Source organism: Anopheles cruzii, chromosome 2, assembly GCF_943734635.1.
Source record: "Anopheles cruzii chromosome 2, idAnoCruzAS_RS32_06, whole genome shotgun sequence".
NCBI classification, from domain to species: Eukaryota; Metazoa; Arthropoda; class Insecta; order Diptera; family Culicidae; genus Anopheles; species Anopheles cruzii.
Genome location: NC_069144.1, coordinates 36,636,747 through 36,660,204, shown reverse-complemented (window position 1 = coordinate 36,660,204; position 23,458 = coordinate 36,636,747). Strand labels below are relative to the sequence as shown.

General features: G+C 44.4%; 2 protein-coding genes across 2 annotated transcripts in view; both read left to right on the top strand.

Annotated features, from left to right (window-relative positions):
* LOC128268524 (BTB/POZ domain-containing protein Tiwaz) overlaps nucleotides 1-18,519 on the top strand; it is a 53,606-nt gene extending 35,087 nt beyond the window's left edge. The window contains exons 2-4 of the mRNA XM_053005646.1: nucleotides 10,829-11,230; nucleotides 17,822-18,027; nucleotides 18,086-18,519. Of these exons, the coding sequence (XP_052861606.1) occupies nucleotides 10,848-11,230; nucleotides 17,822-18,027; nucleotides 18,086-18,519 (1,023 nt within the window). The 5' untranslated portion in view covers nucleotides 10,829-10,847. The remainder of the gene's footprint in view (nucleotides 1-10,828; nucleotides 11,231-17,821; nucleotides 18,028-18,085) is intronic.
* Nucleotides 18,520-19,349: 830 nt separating this feature from the next.
* LOC128278980 (serine protease 53-like) lies at nucleotides 19,350-21,978 on the top strand. The gene is made up of 4 exons (XM_053017703.1): nucleotides 19,350-19,380; nucleotides 20,196-20,360; nucleotides 20,424-21,294; nucleotides 21,357-21,978. The coding sequence occupies exons 1-4, from the start codon at nucleotides 19,350-19,352 to the stop codon at nucleotides 21,976-21,978; spliced, it is 1,689 nt and encodes a 562-aa protein (XP_052873663.1).
* Nucleotides 21,979-23,458: the final 1,480 nt, after the last annotated feature.

The following is a 23,458-nucleotide window of genomic DNA, read 5'->3' as shown; positions in this document are numbered from 1 at the left end:
TTTTTGCTATTAAACTGAGGAACGAAAACAGCAGTAACGAACCTGGAAGCTTATGCTGCTTATGTGATGGATCCATGTCTTTATTTAAAGCGAGATTAACAAATCTGTTTTAACACACTCTTGAGCAAATCTAATATTATATATTTGTAAACCAAAAGGAACAGGAGCGTACGTGTCGTTTCCAAATTTTATAAATCTTGAATGATTTCAGTTGGGACCCTATCGTTAAGGCTCTTGTTTCTTTCTGGCCAATGAAGCTGACTGACTGGCGCTGTCAGTGGTAAAAAAAATGGTTAGTCTTACGTAGCTTAACATTGAAAATCACCCTTTCATTTCCAAAATACGTATTTACAGAATTTTCAACCTACAACGAAACATTCCTTTACATTCAGTTCCAACGTATTTTCAGGTCAGGGGATAGAATCGTTTCCCATTTAGTTCGATTCTACACGTTGGGATTAATTTGTGTAACAGATTGATGCCAGCCACAGATATCGAATTACAGTCCTCAATTGTCAATCGTTTCAGCATGGGGTACCGTTCTGGTAACTTGAGAAGATCTTCGTCCGTTAACTTCGCGCCACAAAGATTACATGAGAAGAAATGGATTACATAAAATAACAAGATTATATTCGCTTCTTAGCTACTGAATTCTTTTCCACTTACCCCATTACAGAATGGCACTTTCAAGTAACGAACATTGCTCTGAGGCCAAAAACATTTGCGAGAGCGCAATGTTGTGATTATTAAATGAAGTTCGTCCAGAAGAGGCAACTGATCAATTTTGGCCTCGTCTAGCCCCTGCGAAAAGATATTGAAGTGAATACAGTAACCACACTGGCAATAAAATAATGCAATTTGTAGCTCACCTGTTCATACTTATAAAAAACCAATTGTAAATTTCTGAGATTTTTGAAGTTTTCGCAGATAAAATTTAAAACTGAGGTATTTACGAGCACTCTTAATGTTCTTATTTGTGGAGCAATTTTAAAGAATTTCTTCCAAAAATCCACATTAACAGAACTGGTGAAATTGCGATATTCGAAGGATTGAAGAGAAGGAATGGTTCCACATCCATCAAATATGTCTGCATCGTTATCCACCGTGCTCGGGTTAGTGTATCCTTGAAATGAGAGATGCTACAAAAACAAATTTTTTTATATATTTTGCCAAAAGAATTCTTCATATAGTATTGCTTACCTCTAATTTAGTTAGTTGCGACAAACACTCGAAGAACCCTTGACGTATGAACGACGTCTGAACATGCAACTCGGTCAACAACTTACAATGGCTCGAAACGGTTGTAATCAACATTTTGTCAATTGTACAGTAGACGGTCTTAAGTCGTCGAAGATGGGGATGCCTTTGTAGAAAATTCCACATTGGTTCGGAATCTTTCTCCTCGAAATATTCATTGTGTTCTAATACCAAATCTTCTAAACGAAGGAAACTCAGTTCGAAAAATTCATTGTTAATGCCACTTTCAGGAAGTTTTACCGAAATATATCTTAATTGTTCTTGGAAGTGTTCGTATATAGATAGTTGATGTTTTGAAAAACAGCGCATCGTTAGGCGTTGTAAATAAGGGGCGATTTCAATCCAATTTAAGGCTTCCGGCGCCCAACCATGATTGTATGTTTCAAACTTCAGCACTTTCAATTTTTCCAAAACCGGCCATGATGGAGACGAATCGGAAAAGAATTGTTCGTCAGTTTTTAGACCTTCCGCATCAATTTCTAAATTTAGAACATTGCACAATCTCAGCAATATCTCTCGAAACTTGGAATAGTCCATGCGCATAGCTCGGCTTGAATAGAGTGTGACGTTCTCATATTTTCTTATGCTGTCCAGTTGGAATTGATCTTTATCAGTATCGATATATAATAATACTCGTTTCATGCGCCGTCCAGAAAATGTTAGAGATGACCATCTCCGGCACACCAGGGAAGCCACCTTCAATTCTTCCACGTCTAGGTGGTCGAAAATGTAGCACCAGATCTGTAAAAATGAGTCACTTATTACTCGACACAATCGATTTGGTCAAACACTTGAATCACCTACTTCGTCTGGTAAATCGGCCATCATGGGTAAACCTACTTCGTCTGGTAAATCCGCCATCATGGATCCCAACTTATTCTTTTGTCGCGTCGAGAAACTTCAAAGTCAAACGATTCGGCGCGTCGTTGCCCAAAATTGTGAACCGAAGAATCGGTGGAGCAACTTCGGATGGATTTATGGAGAGCCGTAGAAACTGAGAACCGGATTTTTAGAATCGATAGAAGAATTAACTCGGTCACATTTATTACTTTCCCTGCACGTGCGATGTGAACTTTGATAATGAACTGCAACAAGGTTATCCTCTTCTTCCACGACGTTCTCTTCTTGCCTCTTTCGTTTCTTCTTTTGTGCATTCAATTCTATCTTGAATTCAGATTTTTTATAGATAACTTTCTTGGTAGTTGCTCTATTTTTTGCGTTTTAAATTGCCGTACCGTTTAAACTAACTGTAAATGTTTATAAAGAAGACCAAGCGATGCCGCAACTTGGGCACTAAACTCATTAAAATCTAATTGAAAACGTAACGTTAACCTCGGTGTGCAGTAAACGCGTGGTCATTTTGCGGAGTTAAAATTTTTTAATGGAAAGGTGATACTGACACATATCGGAATGCTATTTTATATGTGATGGCGAAGGCTGTTGAATAGGTTTGCAATGGGATTTTAATTTATTTTAGTGTCTAAGGTCCACTATCCCAGTCAGTTATTACTCCTACACTCTACTACACTCTATAAGATCGTTCGAGCTAATGACAGTTATTTCCTCTTTCATCTCTTTCCAACATCTTCTGTACACTATTTAAATATATGGTGTGTGGTTGTAGCACCGATATAATTTACTTTATTTGAACTCGTAATCTCAGAACACGTTTCTCACGTTTATTCGCGGGAAGTGCCGGTCTGCGACTCTCTCTGACGTTTTGACTTTTTGGCGTTTGGACCAAGGTTGCCACAGCACTAGGTGGGAACCAAGGTCGTCACAAATACATTGATCTTTTGTTAACATTTGTAAAAGACCGGTCCACACGGTACGAAATCGTAACGATGCATCGTAGCCAAAGTGGAGCGTTCACACGCTGCGATGTATTCTTTACGATTTGCAATCGCAGCCACGGAAGTAACACTGTGTTGGTCTGCCTTGTGCATTGTGCGTTTTGGTTAAAAATAAAAAATAGAAAAATACTTATCAGTTACAGTGGTTGAGGAAATGGCTTTTAAAGCGAAGCCATTATTCTCACGTTAAACTTTTGCTTTAAAAACATTTAAAACAACATGCCAAACCACCATCAACACAGGCACACATGTATGGAAATTGGTCCGATATTAATGTTCGATGCTTCAGATTTTTTTGATTTTGAAACGACTCATCGTAAACAATTATCGTAGCGTGGGGACCGGGCTTAACACGCTCTACTGAAATGTGGAAAGACATTTCGATACTCTTTTCTTTCTCTTTTTACTTACACGGTATTTATTATTTGCGTATAGGTTTGAAATCACTTTTACACTGTTGGTATTATTACTTTTACATTGTTGGCCGCTGCCCTCCGAGGCGAGAAGCTATTGCTAACTATGTAATTGTTGCCGAACAACTCAAACTATTGGGCGTTATGCGAAGAGTGTGACCTCTCGCATTCGCGTCTGGATTAACATTGATTTTGATCTGAATGAATCTCAGCCCACTGAGACCTAACTTTGTGGTGGCTGGCCTACGTGACCCGTTTAGCTGTGTTCAGCATAAACAATCGTTGCCGTTTCGAATCGGAATCGGTGGGATTCCGTTTATGCTGAGACCAATGTTTATGTCAACTTCTGCTTTGCGCCCTTCACCCTTCCCCTTCGAGGATGCAAAGACCAGCTTTCGCGCTGCTACATTGTTTCTTGGGTCTGCCTTCTTCACCGATACATTGTTCTAGCTTAAGCTGCTGTGGGGCTGCATTCACCACACTACGTAAGTGATCAACTCGGATTGTACTAAAACAAATTACTTTTCCATTGATCACGTTCGACTATTCGAAAGTGACGATCATCTTGAGCATAGTTTCAATAATTGCTCCATTATATAGTTGATAATGAAAGATCTTTCCGACCAATCAAACCTCTTGAAAGTTTGAAATTTCCGATCAAACTTTCAACGTCACAAAATTACGCTGTACAAAATTTCACACGGTTGGTTCAGTAGTTTTGGAGAAAAAGCGGTACACACAGACAAACATTCATTTTTATATATACAGAAGAAGAAGAAGATCGTATCGCGAACCACGAAATAAAAGTGGAATCCTTTGGGGGAAACGCCATACGCCTCGGGAGTAAAATTTAGGGACGTAAAACACTAGCCACAAATGACCGTGTGCATTTACTGCATCGCGTATTTCGGACTAGTGAAGCGTTAGATTAAGTCGAAAAACTGCAAACTTTTCAAATGTTTCTTGGCAAGGCTCTCGCAATAATTTGTTAATTTTTGCTATTAAACGGAGGAACGAAAACAGCAGTAAAGAACCTGAAAGCTTAAGCTGCTTATGTGATGGATCCATGTCTTTATTTAAAGCGAGATTAATAAATCTGTTTTAACACACTCTTGAGCAAATCTAATATTATATATTTGTAAACCAAAAGAAACAGGAGCGTACGTGTCGTTTCCAAATTTCATAAATCTTGAATGATTTCGGTTGGAACCCTATCCCTAAGGCTCTTGTTTCTTTCTGCCTAATGAAGCTGACTGGCGCTGTTAGTGGTAAAAATTAAAAATGGTTAGTCTTACGTAGCTTAACATTGGAAGTCACCCTTTCATTTCCAAAAACACGTATTTGGATTTTTTCAACCTACAACGAAACATTCCTTTACATTCAGTTCCAACGTCTTTTCAGGCCAGGGGATAGAATCGTTGCCCATCTAGTTCGATTCTACATGTTGGAATTAATTTGTGTAACAGATTGATGCCAGCCACAGATACCAAATTACAACGTTTAATTGTCAATCCTTTCAGCATCGGGAACCGTCCTGGTACCATGAGAAGATTTTCGTCCGTTAACTTCGCGCCACGAAGATTGCATAAGAAGAAATTGATTGGACAAAACAACTAGATCATAATTATTTCTTTGCTCCTGAATTCTTACACACTTACCTCATCACATCCAACCAATGTCAACCAACGAACATTGCTGTGTGGCCAAATAACATTGCGAAACGGCCATATTATCAAATGAAGATTGTCCAGAAGAGGTAACTGGTCAATGTTGGCTAAGACATCGACATCGCTTTCCTCCTGCAAAAGGATATTGAAGTGGATACAGTAACCATAATACCAATAAAATAATGCAGTTTATAGCTCACCTTATAACCGAAATCAAAACGCAATTTCAAATATCTGAGATTCTTGAAGTTTTCGCAGATGAAATGTAAAGCTGGGGTATCTACGAACGTCGTTAATTTGCTTATTTGTGGAGCAATTTTAAGGAATTTCTTCCAAAAATCCACATTAAAAGAACAGCTGAAATTCCAAACAAATGAGGATTGGAGGGAAGGAATGGTTCCACATCCATTCAATATGTTTGTATTGTGATCCTCAATTAATCCATCAAAGACGAAATACTACAAGAACAAATACTTTAATATTTTTTCCCAAAAGAATTCTTCATATAGTATTGCTTACCTCCAATTTAGTTAATTGCGCCAAGGATTTGAACGACCCTTCGGACATATCGCAGATCGTATCAACATGCAACTCGGTCAACAACTTACAGTGGCCCGTAACGGTTTTAATGAGCATTTCGTCAATTTCACCGCCGATGATTTTAAGTCGTCGAAGATCTGGATGCCTTTGTAGAAAATTCCGCGTTGATTCGGAATGTTGCTCATCGAAATTATGGTCTTTTCTTAATTTCAACCTCTTCAAACGAGGAAAACTCAGTCTCAAAAAATCAATGCCACTTTCACGAAGTCCTACCGAAATATGTCTTAATTGTTCTTTGAAGTGTTCGTATATAGATAGTTGACGTTTTGAATAACACTCCATCTCCAGGGATTGTAAATAAGGGGCGATTTCAAACCAATTTAAGGCTTCCGACACCCAACCGTGATTGAATATTTCAAACTTCAGCACATTCAATTTTTCCAAGACCGGCCATGATGGAGACGAATCGGAAATGAATTGTTCGTCAGTTTTTAGATATTCAACATTAATTTTTAAACTTTGAACATTGCGCAATCCTAGCAATATCTCTCGAAACTTGGAATAGTCCGTTCGCATAGCTTCGCTAAAGATGAAATAGACGTTCTCGTATTTTCTTTTGGTGCCCAGTTTGAATTGACCTTGATCTCCATCAGCATAGATACGTAATAGTACTCGTTTCATGCGCCGTCCAGAAAATGTTAGAAATGACCACCTCCGGCACACCAGGGAAGCCACCTTCAATTCTTCCACGTCTAGGTGGTCGAAAATGTAGCACCACATCTGTAAAAATGAGTCACTTATTACCCGACACAATCGATTTAGTCAAACACTTGAATCACCTACTTCGTCTGGTAAATCCGCCATCGTGGGTCCACCTACTTCGTCTGGTAAATCCGCCATCATGGACACCAACTACTTCTTTTGTCGCGTCGAGAAACTTCTAACACTGCAACAGCCAAACAATACGGCGCGTTCTTGCACAAAATTGTGAAGCGAAGAATCGGTGGAGCAACTTCGGATGAAATTACGGCGAACCTTCGAAACTAAGAACCGGATTTTTAGAATCGATAGAAGAATTAACTCAGAATTTATTACTTTCTCTGCACGTGCGATGTGAACTTTGATAATGAACTGCAACAAGGTTATCCTCTTCTTCCACGACGTTCTCTTCTTGCCTCTTTCGTTTCTTCTTTTGTGCATTCAATTCTATCTTGAATTCAGATTTTTTATAGATAACTTTCTTGGTAGTTGCTCTATTTTTTGCGTTTTAAATTGCCGCAGCGTTTAAACTAACTGTAAATGTTTAAAAAGAAGACCAAGCGATGTCGTAACTTGGGCACTAAACTAATTAAAATCCAATTTAAAACGTAACGTTAACCTCGGTGTGCAGTAAACGCGTGGTCATTTTGCGGATTACAATTTTTTAATGGAAAGGTGAAACTGACGCATATCGGAATGCAGTATATGTGTTGGCGAAGTCTGTTGAATAGGTTCACAATGGGATTTTAATTAATTTTATGCCAAATGTTCACCATTCCAGTCTTGTTATTACTCCTACACTCCACTACACTCTATAAGATCGTTCGAGCTAATGACAGTTATTTTCTCTTTCATCTCTTTCCAACATCTTCTGTACACTATTTAAATATATGGTGTGTGGTTGTAGCACCGATATAATTTACTTTATTTAAACTCGTAATCTCAGAACACGTTTCTCACGATTATTCGCCGGAAGTGCCGGTCTGCGACTCTCTCTTTCCACGTTTTGACTTTTTGGCGTTTGGACCAAGGTTGCCACAGCACTAGGTGGGAACCAAGGTCGCCACAAATACATTGATCTTTTGTTAACATTTGTTAAAGCCCGGTCCACACGGTACGAAATCGTAACGATGCATCGTAGCTAAAGTGGAGCGTTCACACGCTGCGATGCATCGTTAAACTTTTGCTTTAAAAACATTTAAAACAACATGCCAAACCACCATCAACACGATGCTTCAGATTTTTTTGATTTTGAAACGACTCATCGTAAACAATTATAGTAGCGTGAGGACCGGGCTTAACACGCTCTACTGAAATGTGGAAAGACATTTCGATACTCTTTTCTTTCTCTTTTTACTCACACGGTATTTATTGTTTGCGTATAGGTTTGAAATCACTTTTACACTGTTGGTATTATTACTTTTACATTGTTGGCCGCTGCCCTCCGAGGCGAGAAGCTATTGCTAACTATGCAACTGTTGCCGAACAACTCAAACTATTGGGCGTTATGCGAAGAGTGTGTGACCTCTCGCATTCGCGTCTAGATTAACATTGATTTTGATCTGAATGAATCTCAGCCTACTGAGACCTAACTCTGTGGTGGTGGCAGGCCTACGTGACCCTTTTTGATGTGTTCAGCATAAACAATCGTCGAATGGCCTCACCCGGTGGCTCAAAAATGTCACACGAACATTCGGGATTCCCGGTCGGGTGGCTGGTGACTGGCGGCAGCACGGTAAATCATAGATAAATTAATCATTCTTCCAAGTGCGCCAACCACGGAACCGTTAATCGGGTCAGCTTGTAACGGGCCGGAATCAGGCTGGTAAGCGGTACAATGTAACGATCGCTAAGGAAGCGGGCAAAGCGAACGGAACAGAGATAATAATAATGTGCACAAATTTCAAGCATGGTGCGAATAATGTTCAAACACTGATCGCCGACAGGGACGATGGGAGGCTTAATGGTCTATCCCGTGACAGAATTTATGTGTAGTATACGCGTTTCAAAAACGGTCGTGAAGACTTCAACGACGACCTTCGTGTTGGCCAAGCCAAGTTCGTGATTACGCACCAGGGAGCATCGGAAAAGGGCGTAATTTTCTCAAAATTGACTCGAAATCGTCGTTCCTTTTTATGGAAATGGAATTGGGAATGTCCAGAGATTCGATTCATCGCATTTTGACCGAACAATTGGGTTATCGGAAGAAGTGTGCTCACTTTGTGCCACACAAACTCACTAATGACCAAAAATTGATCAGAATCCAACACTGCTCATCACTGATTTTTTGATCAAAAATCGCATTTTAGCGATAAATCATTCCCCGTATTCACCTGATCTGGTACCCTGTGACTTTTATCTATTCAGGAAACTTCATCTATCTATATACTCATCATCATCTATGAGGATGAAATGAGGCGTGGCAACGCGCGCCGGGATCAGCTAGTTTGCCAATAAAAGAAAAACGTTTTGCTGACATTTATGGCCAATTATGGCCATTCAGAAGGCTTGTACCGACACCACAAACATACTGTCACTTTAGGCACAATAACTTTTTTTCCAGTAGACCAAATGTCATAAAATTTTAGCTGGAAGTCTGGAAAGGATGTACCTTTCAAACAAATATACCCACATCAAAATGGCGCCACCAGAAATGTCCCTATTGAAAAGCCCTGTTTATTTTGGGACAGAGCTTGTATATAGATGTGACGATTAGTAAACCTACGATTGCTACCAATCCTTAAATTGGCTATTGACAAGGTGAAAGTCGGTGAAGCTGTTTCGAATCTACCAAATTGATATCACAAGTCAATCAGCTATGAGAGTCTAATGCACAAAGCTGCAAGTAGTGTTCGTGAGTCGATCGAAGGCTTGAAAACGCATCGACGACTTAGTAGCAGCAGGCACCGTGTGCGAGAGCAAGCCTGATGAATTTGCGCTGGACAGTATCTAGGTGATCAATCCATAAAGTAAGGATAGAGGACACCAAACATCAACCTTAAAAGTAACTTGTTTAGTTACGGAACATATAATCAAAAAGTTTCATCGTCTTTAGTAGAACTTAGGACAGCGCCCAAGAGCTTCTTCCACCTCCATGGATCTCGGGCTACCCGTTCTAATCTGATTGGAACCAAAACTCTGAGTAAACTGACCTCAGTTGCTGCCTGCAAGCAAAACACTGACCCCTACACACCACGTCACGTATATCCCAAGGACACGGACCACAACAACTGGAGCGCCTGTAATAAGCGCTTCAAAAAAAATTAATTTTCCTTTGCCAAAACCTCAAAATCATATGCGAAACACAACATCTTCGGGGGGCCTCAGGACCTCCCATGGCCAGGCCCAAAGTTGACTGCCTTCTCTCTCGCTCATACCCGAGCGATTGAATTAATCATCCCATTTTTCCTCACATTTTAACGTCTCCTGGTGCAGCCGAGCAGAGCCGAGCGGAGTAACGGTCCACTGTCCGGTCGTCCTGTCGTCGCTCGCGAACAAGTGGGCGTTCGGGTGCGCCGTGTCACCTCGCCCCCCCCCGGATATCCCCGAAAAGTTGAATCACATTTCGTTTCGGCGCCTTTTTGGGTGAAGAGTTTATGCTTCCTTCTACAGGAGTTTGGGCTCCCAAGGGGGCGGATGGTGGGGTCTTGACGGCCATCTTGCTGCACTCCTGGGACCCGGCGGCGGCCCTGCGCGAGTGTGGGTCCGTGATTTCGCGGACCCCGCGCGTCGCCCGCGGACTTCGTTGCCGGTTGAAGGGTTTCGAGCCGTTTTCGTGAGGGTTGTTGTTGGCTTTTTTGTCGAAACCTCTACACGACGGGAGCGTTATCACGGGCGCTGTCAAGAGCCGCAGCCTGAGGGGTCCCCCCGCTCACGCTGGCAAGAAGTATGTTGGAGGGGCGGGGGCAATAAGTTTTCGGAATTATTTCACTTCCCAAACTGGAAGAGTTCGTACCCGCCGGCTGGTGAGTTGGGACCTCCACCGAGCGGAGGTGTGCCAGGAAAGTCATTCACCCGCGATTCGCGAGGGGGTTCTGCTGAGGAGCAGTTTGGTGCAAGGAAAACCTCGTTTCCCCGAGGCGGCGACGGCAACGGCGGTCAACGAAGTATTAATTATATTTTTTGATAACTTGACAGCGGTACACGACTCGATCGTCGTCCTCCAGTTTGGCCCCCGGCTGATGGGGCGGGATGGAAGTCGCGGCAGCGCGGGTAGGGTCCTTACTGTATCCGATCAGGTGACACTTGAGGACATCGCACTCGGGGGTCGAACCACTCTGGCAGCCGGACCAGCTTCATCCTTTCCTTTCATTCTCTCTCTCTCTCTTTTGCTCAACAGAAGGAAATGTAACAGCGACATGGATCGTGATCGTGATCGGGATCGTGAGCGTGATCGCAATGCAGCGGCGGCCGCGGCTGCAGCCGCCGCCGCCGCAGCCATCGAGCGGGACGTGAAGCCGCTCGAACCGCGCGATCTGTCCGCGACGCGGCTCTTCACGGCCACGCAGATCAAGATCAGCACCTCGCCCACCACCTCGCCCACCATCTCGAACTCATCGTCACCCACGCCCACCCCACCCATCCCGGCGTCGTCGCCGGCCGTCTCCAGCGGCTACCACCACGCCAACCACAAGCAGATCACCGGCATCCCGTGCGTGGCCGCCGCCTCCAAGTACACGGCGCCGGTGCACATCGACGTCGGAGGCACCATCTACACCAGCTCCCTGGAAACCCTCACCAAGTAAGTGAACGGTGCGCGAGCCCATTTATCGACCGCTCAACTCAGTGGGTCAACAAGTTGTTAAGCTGCCAGTGGAATTTCTTTTTGTGTGACACTTTTAATCTGATCCTTGGCACTACGCGAAGAACATTCTTTTACACACCTTATTAGAACTTTCAATTAGAGTTTCAATTGCAAGAGGACTTTTTGAAGGGACCTTTGGTAGGTTTAAAATAAACTACATTAAAAATGATCATGCTTCGGCTAAACCCCAGACAAATTCTGAAAGAGAGTCTAAATTGGTACAGAGATCTTTTGAAGCATTCACGAAAACGATCGCCATCTTGTACTTCTTTATTTAATGAACTTCAGAAAGTAGTAGCCACCGAAGCAATAACTGGACCAAATGAATCAAAGGAAGTTTAAGGTCGCCTAATGCATAATGTTCGAGCAGTGCCAATCGATGTCTGTTTTGTTTTCAACGATCTACATACCTAAAAGTGCCTGTGAAATATAAATTCAAACTAAAAAATTCTACCACGGCTGGCTTGACAGTAGCCCATTAGATCGACCTATTTTCGAGTACATTTTCGACTATCTGTGGTCCTATCTCGGCAATGCCAATTTGAATTTCGGTCTTGAGGTCGTCAATAGTTTCTGGTTGGTTTTGTCTTTCACCGATCCCCAACCGATAACAGTCCAATGGTGTAAAATCGCAACTCTTTGGAGGTCAATTCACAAAACCATTTCTACTGATTATTCGCTGTCCGAAGATGCGGCGCAAACAATCGATCGTGGCTGTCGCTGTATGGCAGATAGCCTCGTCCTGTTTTAAGCAAATGTCATCCAAGTTCTCAGCTTCAATTTCACTAAAAAAACAATCAGCATTGCTCAGTAGCGTACGCCTTCAACGGTTCCGGAGGCTCCTTCTTTCATTCATTCATAAGGCGGACCATCATGACGCCAGACCAAAATCCGCACCAAACAGTCCCTCGTTTTGGGTGCATTGGCTTCTCTTGCACGACGTGTGGGTTTTCCGAACCTCAAAAACGACAATTCTGCTAATTAAAATAGCCATCGAGGTGAAAATGAGCTTTTACAACATCGTACCGTTCAAGTTGAAGACCTGCCTCTTTGAAAGTAAAGTATTGTCCACTTAGAATCGGGAACAATTGAATAAGCTCTATCTCGGGGTTGGTTTGTCTTAGGAAAGATGTCAAGGTGTCAAAATGAAGGTATTTTATTGTACTTTAAGAGAAAAATTTCATAAATTTATTTTTTTGGTGGTCGGATGAAATCTCGAACTTTCTTTGGAATGCGCGCCACTATTTTCTGCACAATCTTCTGGTACACCTCAGCGGCTGATTTGTTCCAATTTATTGCCATCTCTTCAGCATTCTACATCACCTTTCCAGTCTTTTTCAACTTCCATTTGATTATTTCTCAATAATTTTCGATTGGGCGGAGTTCAGGGCAATTTGGTGGGTTGATATCCTTTGCGATGAAATCCACCTTATTGTCACGGTACTACTGAACTATCTCCATGGTGTAGTGGCAGCTTGTCAAATCAGGCCAAAACTTAACCGGACCTTTGTGTGACCTAACAAATGGTAGTACACGCTTTTTGAGGCACTCTTCCTTGTACAGCGTTAAGTTCATCGTCGTGTTTGTGAAGAAACCTTGGTTTTCCGTCCACAGGTGCAAATTCCTTGCCAGATCATTAGTTTCCGTGCAAATTTATTGGCGAATACATATTTGAACTTGGAGAGGACATCTCCCTGTGCCGTGACGAGATAACATTTTGGTCCAGGAAGCTGTCCAAATTCCATTTCCATGTATGTTTCGTCGTCCATAAGCAAGCATCTTTTTTACCTCGTCAGAACCTTCTCCTACAACTTCCTAGCGCGTGTTTTAGCGATTATGTTTTGCTTAAATGCCCTGTTTGGATGCTTATATGCAAGAAAAAAAACACTAGCTTTTTCATAGACAGATCCGCTGGACAGTACTTCTGCTGGCACCATATTTTTTTGCAATATCCCGAACCGGGGATCCAGGATTTGCCTTAATTGATATCAGAACCTTCCTGATCAGCTGCTGGTCGTATGTTCCACTACGACACCTACTCTAAATCTTTCGGTCTACGGGTATTGGGTTGCCGGAAACGTTAAAGCACAGCATATACAGTTGATTTTGCGAATTTTTGTGTTTTTGAGATTTTTAAGCTGTCAAACATTTTTAGCTGTCAAAACATTTGAAATCGGACCACCAGAGGCACTGCTAGAAAACATACAACATTTCCCGATTCTAAGTGGACAATACTTTACGTTTTTCATGGCACGTGGCACGCTGAGGTGGCACGCTAAACTGATCATTTGTTGATCATTTGTGGATCATAGTTGATGTAGAGTGAAACTTTCGAGTATGTAGCTGCAGATGGCAAATGTACATGTGGTTAATGAGACAAAGTTTATCATCTGAACATGTGGATAATATCTGAAGATATGTACGTATTTTTGGTTTGAATCGCAATCTTAAGATAGTGAATGTAGGTGAATGAAGTCATAGATCAATTTGAGCGGTGGTAAACAAAAGATATTCGAAACTCAAAACTGGCAGTTTTCTGCTTTTTATATTTAATTTTGTCATTTTGCTTTGCATTATTGAGAGCGATCTTTTTAACATGGTAAAAACCTGCACAGAGAGATGAATTTAATCAGCCACTTTTTGGTACTCGTCTTTCGGCATGGCCAAGCAGTTGGAAGCGCTGGACACTGAAGTCGAAACACGCGTCAACCAGAAAAATAAAACGTGTAAAATGCAGAGTGCAGACAAAATAATCAAAGCATAAAAGCATGGACGTCGCGTGACTTGGCTTATATGGCTTACGAAGGCTATAAACAGATAAAGAGTATGCTACGGGTGACGGACAGCGAGGCGAGTGGCCGGCGAGTCCGACGGCTGGACGCATAACCAAGCCAACATAACCAAGCCAACCATAACTAATCAACAGCAGTTACCGATGTGGTGGTATAATCCCACCGTTCCTTTAACTTTTAATACGCTTATCTTCGGGAAATTCCAGGATGATGTCGAACAGAGAGAGAGTGTGTCGGTCCGCGACTCGATCCCGTACGTTGTCTCAGTTTCTACTTTTCGATCGTGCAAAGTGGTTCAATTTCTGCAAGCATGCCTCCGCTAGGCATCTTTCTGCTGAGGTAGTGCGCAGTGTGTGATAAGCACCTTACTCCTGTCTTACTCTAACGCTGGATTTCGTTTTATCGATAGTATTTTCTTGGCTGGATCAACGACCGTCGTTGAGTGTCGAACGTCCCGTTGGTATCTGCGGTCACAGCCCGCTGAAACAGGCTTTGGTGGCCATTATGCCGCGACCGGATGGTATCAGCGATTCTTCTGCATGGAGATTAATATTAGCTACGATTGTATATTTAAAAACGTCCACACCGTACGTCCCTACCAATCGAGTGCAACATCGTACGCCTTCGGCAGTGGCAACGCTTCCTCAACGCACTTCAAGCTGGCATTCCGCGATTCAACGTTCCGTTTCTTGCCCAAAGCTTTGCTGGATTCGTTCCCCAACGTAGAGGTGCTGAATTTGGAGAGCTTGCAGATGGATTCCATCGAGCAGGGAGCCTTCCAGCAGGGGGAACATCTCAGGGAGCTGTTCATGAGCCACAACCATCTCACGGAGCTGGATGCGGGAGTTTTCAATAATTTGAGCTCGCTCCAGGTGCTCGTGATGGACAGAAACGAGCTTGCGCAATTGCCATCGGGCGTGTTCGATTATCTGGCCAACCTTACCGTACTCTCGATGTCGAACAATAAGCTACTTCGCATCGAGGACGCCACCTTCCAGAATGTGAGTGCTCTGGAGTACCTGAACGTGTCGAGCAACCAGATCGAATACTTCAATCCCAGCCAGATCGTGAACGCGTCTGCTATCGACGTTAGCTACAACTTGCTAACCCAACTAGAGATCCCGGCAAGGCTGACGTCACTGTACGCGCAGAATAATCGCATCCAAGCGATTCTAGGACAGAGCGGAATGCTCGGGGAACTCCAGTTGTCACACAACAATCTGTCGGGTCTGGAGTGGGTGCCACGGTTTCCGGGCCTACATCAGCTCGATGTGTCGCACAACGTGCTGGAGGAGGTGAAATGGAGCCACTTGGAGGGACTGAAGAACCTGCAGACTCTTCTGCTGAACAACAACCACTTGTTTACGCTGAACGTCAACTCGGACTCGCTGCAAAAGCTAAAGGTACTCGATCTGTCCCACAACCAGCTGGTATATGTACTGAGAAGTGTACCACTGTTCAGCAAGCTGCAAGAACTGTACCTTCACCACAACGCCATTGTGTCGTTGAAGCTGACCGCTGGTCATGGCATAAGGAACATCAGTTTGTCCCGCAACGATTGGGATTGCAAAAATCTCCGTGAGCTGCTTCCGCTTCTATCGGCCACAACGGTCAGCTCCGATGACGAGGGCTACTGCAAACATCTCCAGTACATCTCCGAGCATGTACAAGGTGTCCAGATTTGCTGCAAAGAGAGCAACAAGCCCTACCTAGACCGGCTAATGGAGCAGATTCGACTGAGCAGTGTGTTTGAGAAGAACAAGCGGACGAACGATCGGTGCACCGTTGAGAGCAATCTGCTGGACATGCTCAAAACCCTGGACAGCGAGATGAAGCAAAACAGCCACATCTGGGCCACGCCTTCCGCCGAGCAGCTGGATGCGATGCAAAGCGAAGTCGAAACGCTCCGGCAAGAGGTGTCCAACAAGGATCGTGCCCTGGAAGAACTGCGGGAAGCGGTCAACCAAAACCTACGCCTTTTCAGTGTGCCGCGCGAAGGATTCGACCCGCTCGAAACACTCATCGGAAAACTGCTCCAGAAGCTGAGCGATCGTAACCGGTACTGGGAAAGCCAAGCAACCGGTGCCTTGGCGGACACAGTGGCCAAGCAGACCGAAATGGAGGAGCTGAAACAGTTAGTCGACAGCAAGGTTGCCGAGAACGTGAACAATAGAGCTCAGCTGGAGAAGCTGAAGAAGAGCATACAGGACATAAACAGAGACTGTCAAAAGCTGGAGAGTAGCATCCAAAGAAAGGTATATGCCCAGCGCAACCACAAGTAGGGCGCCAGAAACACTCCAAATTGGGTTTCGACTTTAAGCTTTTTGGTTTTGAACTTCGAAATAAAATCGCAACGGAATCGTAATAAAAGTGAACGAACAACAAGCGATTACAGTCGTTTTTCTTTGGGACTTTCAGAGGGTGGTGATTAATATGATTAAAATGCTCCAACTAAACCATCCAACAACGTGCGGATCTGCATACCAACATTACACAACCTAACCTATCTTACAGGAGCGAACGAAACATAGTTTATTTCAGCAAAACAAAATTATTTTGAAATGAAAAATAGATGGATGAGAATGAAAAATTGACTTCTCGGTAGTCTTGCTCGGTAAATCAACTTTTGCAGCTTTTTCTTTTTGTTCTGTACCAATTTCGAATATTGGAAAACTGGCGCACTAATTGTGCGTAAAAGCGTAAAGTAATGCCAATTAGAGTTTCATTGCTTAATACATCTGCTGAAGATTTCTCTGAGCAATTGCTGACTATAGGTCTATAGAATGGTCGAGTACCTGTCGACGAATCAAGCGAATTGACTTCATTTCCTCAGAAATTCTGTAACTTTGTCTCATCGAAAGACGAACTTATCAACAAAGTATTTCCTAAAATCATTTCCAACTACAAAAATAGTGAATATAGATGTAAATGACCTAAGCTACATAATTCAGATTAAGATTATTAGAACAAATCTATTGACATTGCGACAAATGAAGATGAAGCCACCAACTATCCAACTGAATTTTTAAACTCCTTGGATGTGTCTGGCTTACCACCGCACAATTTACGGCTAAAGGTTGGCTCCGTAGCAATCATGCTTCGAAACACCAAACCAACCAAAATTGTCCAAAGGGTACGCGCTTGGTGGTAAGAAAATTGATGAACAATGTGATTTACGCGACGATACTTAGAGGAAAATTTGAAGGTGAGAAAGTTCTCATTCCGAGGATCCCAATGATCCCAACCGATATGCCGTTTGAGTTTAAAAGACTTCAATTTCCGACCCGTCTTGCGTTCGCTATGACCATTAACAAATAACATGGCCAATTCTTGTTAGTTTGTGGTCTGAATTGGGGAAAATCAATGTTTTTCCCATGATCAATTGTTTGGCCTTGCGCCTGATAATAAAACCAAAAATGTAGTGTGTCACAAGGTGCCTAACGGAAGAAAAAAGAAAGCCTAGAAATATTAAAGAATCGTTAAAATACTAGATTTTTTAATTTATCCTAATCCTAATAAATAAAAAAATGAACTCGATAAAATTTTAAATCTGTTTACTTATTGCCTCTGGGACGGAACAAAGGTCGCCAAAGTTCTGCTAGTCTAGTGTTAAATCGTGGTTTTGTATTGAATACTTGTTGATCCGTGGCATTCATAATTTCCGAACAAATTCGTACATTTGTTGGCAAAACCCGACCCACCAAAGGTTTAATCGCCATCTTCATCTCCGTTCCAGATATCCGGATTCGCGGCTGGCGAAGCTGTTCAACGGGTGCATCCCGATCGTGCTGGACTCGCTGAAACAGCACTACTTCATCGACCGCGACGGAGGCATGTTCCGCCATATCCTAAACTTTATGCGTAACTCCAAGCTGCTGGTGTCGGAGGACTTCCCCGACCTGGAGCTGCTGCTGGAGGAGGCCAAATACTTCGACATTGTTCGTGAGTATCCGTCCGAGCCCGGTTAGGCCCCTCACTAACCTCCCATTCCCATTTGCAGCTATGATCAAGCAGATCGAACATCTGAAGAAGGAGCGACAGCGTAGCGGGAACGGTCTCCCACCGTTCGGGGGCAACCGGAGCAAGTGCAAGGGCGGACTGGCCGCGGACACCGCCAACCACGACGTGGTGGCGCTCCACATCTCGCCCGACCTCGGCGAACGCATCCTGATCTCGGCCGAACGGGCCGTCCTGGACGAGGTGTTCCCCGAGACGAACCAGGCGATCCTGGACGCGCGGACCGGCGCGGCCTGGAACCAGTTCGACGGCCGGCAGGTGATACGGTTCCCGCTCAACGGCTACTGCAAGCTCAACTCCATCCAGGTGCTGACGCGGCTCCTGAACGCCGGCTTCAGCGTCGAGGCCAGCACCGGGGGCGGCGTCGAGACGCAACAGTTCTCCGAGTATCTGCTGATCCGCAAAAGTTCGATGTGATAAAGCCCCGCGCTCTGAAGGCGTCAAACAGTGTCAACTACTACTACTACTACCGCTACTACTACAACATACTATCACCTTCTACTACGAAGCTCCTAGCATCTCTCCTTAGCGTTCGGTGAACGAAACACACACGGTTTTTCTATTCAGCGCAAGACTTTGAGCGGGTTTTCGGGCCCTTACACACAATCACACACACACACACATATTCCGCTCTCAGACACAGTCGCATCACGTCACACGTACGCAATTCCATTCGATGTAAGTAACGAAGGCCATCGGCCGATCGGTGTGTGAGCGAGGACGAAGCGTAGCATAAACTCTAGTTAAATATATTATTAGTAGCAGTATTCCGTGGCTCCTTACTTTGTGTTACCTCTTCCTACCTTCGTAAGCGATCGGCACCTAGGACCGAGACTAAATAAAGCAGCTCTCCCACCATGACCGTAACCTGACCGTGTTTTAATTGATGTCTGATTGAGAAAGGGCGGCGACCACGTTGAGTCGCACCACATTTCATTCGTTCACTGATTTTGATTCACTCACTGTAAATGTTCCAATTTCAGTAAATTTGACTTTTAAGATTAAATAATTTTTTTTCATGTTTTGAATTGACACAATAACTCCTTCAAAGTAGTATTCGGAACAACTCGTTCCCAGAGGAGCTGATATCGATTTTCAGGTCTCAGCTACTTCATCGCCATCTGGATCATGGTTTTGCTTATAAATTTCCTCCAGATTAGGTGAAATTCCTGTAACTTTAAAGATTCAACAATGACGACTTTTTGACCCTGTTCCAAGGGTGAAAAACCCTTTGCCAGAACAGCTTGATGCTGGGGCGCCTGCTAGTAGCCATACTTGGTAAGTAGTATTCGCGATGTGGGGATCATCCTGAGATGATCGCTAGATCGGCGATGTGGGGATCGCTATGATCGCTTCGTCCATTTCTGAGGGCACTTCGTCCATTGAGGACAACTAACGAACATTTTGAACACATCAGTTTTGGCTAAATCTGCAATCTGCTTCTAATCCAAGAATGTTTGACAACCTTTCTGTGAAGTCACAGATGAATTTACAGTCTCGAAAAATGTGAGGAAAGTGCAACTTAGACACAGTACTTGTTGCGGGACTGGTCGAGAATCGTTCCAATTTGTGCTGGGGCTTTGAAATCGAAATCAGAGGTAAGAAACTTGTTTCAAATTTAATCAACAGGTCAAACATGGTGAACATTTATCAGAACCATAGACACATGATAGTTTATTGACACAAACACAGTGCTGCCTTCGGAGACATCTTTGGTCGCGCAAATTGAGGCTCTCCCTGACGATCGCTGATAATCCTCTCAAAAGAGGATGCTCTCGATCAATCTCCTCCAGAGAACGAGAGGAGCTTATCTCATCTCACCGGCTCACTGTAAAACGTATTCTCGCGACGCTTCCGCCACATTCGTGAAGTAACCGTTGAAGAGACAAGCCACAGCCCGAGACAGTCACGAGATGCGAAAGGTTATCAGTCCGGTGTGGGTAATTCCCAGAGTTTCGATGTTGCTGCTGCTGCTGCTGCTGCTGACCGTACTCGCAACAAGTCACGGCGCCAACAGGCAATGTATGTTAGGGCAGATTTTAGCGGTGCACTCTGCTGGGCCTTCTGACCTGCACTTCTGACGACCATTCCAGCCTGCGGACAGCGAAAGCTCGGTGCGATGGGGTTGATCATAAAAGGAACCACCACGTTCGTCGGGGAGTACCCGTGGCACGTTGCCCTCTTCCGGAAGGGATTCGCCCGTACGGCGGACTACATCTGCGGTGGCTCGATCATCAGCCCCAACTTCGTGCTGACAGGTACCGTGCGGGGTCCGTCTGTGATCACCTGCCGTCTAAGCTCTGTTGATCCTCCCGTTTAAGCTGCTCACTGCATCGAAGACCCGCGACCGAGCCAATACTTGTTCCGAGTGGGACTTCACAACCTGCAGAACGCCAGCGATCCGGACACGGTCGGCTACAACGTGTCCGAGATCATCGTACATCCGGAGTACGATAGGCGAAAGTTCAGCAGTGACATTGCGCTGCTCCGTTCCGACGGGGACATATCGTTCGCGGACGTGTCGAAGGTGCTACCGATCTGTCTGTGGGCCAACGATGAAACCGGCCAGCTCGGAGAGCTCCTCGACAAGGCGGGATACGTCGCCGGCTGGGGTTTCAACGAGAACTACACGGTAAGCGATGTGCTCCAATCGGCCAAACTCCGGGTCGTGGACAGGGATACCTGCTGGCGGGGGCTACCGGAACACAACCGCTTCCTGCTCGAGCACTCCGGTAAGCTCTGTGCCCGCGGCTGGGACGAAGGGGTAAACGTGTGCTCGGGCGATAGCGGTGGTGGGCTGTACTTTGTGCGCGATGGCGTGTGGTACCTGCGAGGTATTGTGAGTGCCGCACCCCGGCAGGAGCACGACACCGGGGAGACGAGTTGCAATCCGATGGGATACGCCACGTACACCGATGTGGCGCAGTTCCGGGCTTGGATCGATGCCCATCAGGCGATCGTCAACCAGCGCAACCTGCTGAACCTCGAGCACTGCGGGGACGACCGATTCGAGCAGGTGCAGGACGAGCACGCGAAGCCACTGTTCCAGCAGTACCCGTGGAATGTGCTGTTGGAGTTCTTCCAGAAAGACCGGCCAACCCCCCATCTGCTGTGTGGCGGGGTGTTGATCCACCGGCGCTTCGTCCTAACGGTCGGCCATTGCGTTGACGGCATCTTGCGTGGATACGAACTGTAAGTTGGGCTTTAGGTACCCATCGAGGGAGAGTACTACAGGGAGTTCCCGGCTTTTCCAGACGAACGGTACGCCTGGGAGAGTTCAACACGCGCACCGCACTCGACGGAGATCCAAACTCGCCCGATACTACAACCCTGTCCACCCAGTCGATCGGGATCGAGCGGATCATCATCAACCCGCGGTTAAATCAACCGAGTTACGGCAACAACCTGGCGCTGCTCCGGTTGCGGCACGATGCCGACACCCGGAAGCCCAACGTTGCGCCGATCTGTCTGCCCAGTCTGGTCGATTACACACAAACCAACCTGACGCTGACCGGCTGGATGCGCGAAAAGTTCGTCTTTCCGGAGTTGGCGCGCGACTCGATGAACCTTTCGTCGGCCGCCGAATGTCGGTCGCAGTACGCAAAAGTCGGTGTCCAGCTTCAGTCCCGAGCGCAGGACTCGTTCATGTTCGGGGTGTTCAACGCGCCGAAGAGCGGGTTCCGGTGCAAGAACTACGCCGCCGGGTCGGCCCTGCAGTACATCAAGTTCGCCGACCGGAAGGCGCGCTACTTCCTCGCCGGGCTGCTGACGTTCAACTTTCCGAGCTGCCACCAAGATGGGTGCGAAATGTTCGCCAGCATCACGAACGCTGGCTCGTGGATTCAGGACGAGGTTAACAAGCTTCAGGTGCTGTGAATAGTGGTCCAATAAAGACATCGGTGAGGCTTTCATCGTCTGCCGGTTGAACTTTTTATTATTTCACAACTCGTTCTTATGACTTGACTTAAAAGTAGGGGTTTAATCGATGGTCGAGTGTGTCAGTTGTCTGACTTACTTAAGGTACATTTAGGAGTTTGTGGACCAAATTAGTTGCCAAAACATGATGGGCGATCGCCTTGCACTTCCGCGGTGCGGCTTAGGCTTTTTGAGCCTACTGCCGGTCGTGCTGTCAATTTGGTCCATCTCATTATGCTTTTTGGGCAACAGTGCCTTGTTTTGACAACAGGCAAATGATTTCAGGTCGAAAAAGAAATAAATTTACTCTGCAACTTATCTTTGAAGACTTTGTCGACTTTTGTGCCCGTAAATGACGTTTCGCGGGGATCATTGCTTTTCTACTACCTACTGAGGGAAACTGTTACAGAATCGCATCAAATGCTTGTCGAGGATTGCTTTTGGTTTGCTTTTGCAGTGCTGCAGGCGATTTAAAAATTAAGAAATGGCAATTTTGGATGGATGGATGATCCAAAGGATTGAAAAATGGGAGCCACATGAACTGAACGAAACACAGTAGAAAACCCAAATTAGCAGAGAGATGGAAGAATTCTATAGCTAGCGATGGCACATACTTTGAATAAAATATAGTTTTTCATTTCAATGCAATAAACATGTGATTTCTTTGAAAATCTTTCTACTTTCACTGAGTTAGACCTGATATATTTTTTTCTATTGAACAAAATATAGAAACCTTTGAAAGCTTAATAAAAAATTATAAATAATTAACCAAACATTAATTGATTATTATTATTAATTCTGGATTATTATAAATTTACATTGTTAAAAGCCTGGAATCTGGAATTGTTGAGGATTTGCGTGCAGGTTCAAGTTAGTTGTTTACGTGAGTTTGTGTGCAAGTTTTTGCAAGCCTCGTGTGCAGGGTTCGGTGCAAACCTTGCCGCGGCAAAATTCAAATTGGCCGTTATGTTTTTTACCTTTTGCACTTGCTCTGAAGCATTTGCGCGGTTTCTGTTCCAAAAATGCACCTAAAGTGTTAAAGTAGAACTACATGAAGCAGAACTTTTCGATTTGTGACATCTACATGGTGTCTGTTTACATTTAAATAGGATAATTACAGTGTACAATCCTGAAATAATGCCGATTTATGTAAAAAAAAGTAAGTGATTAAATTATGATTAAATATGATGAGTAAACAGTGTTTGTTGGTGGCGAACGAATGATTGTATTCTAATGTATTCTTCGGTTTGGAATGTTTGCACCATGAAAATGTAACTGAGAAACTGAGTAAATTTTTTTTATACAAAACTGAATTCAGTTTTTTTCACATAAAACCTTGTTAATTTTTTCTTATAAAACTGAGTTCATTTTTTTTTCAAAATTTTTTAGTATGTGTTTGTTTGTGGCGTGCCACTTTTGCACGAAATACCCCATCCATTGT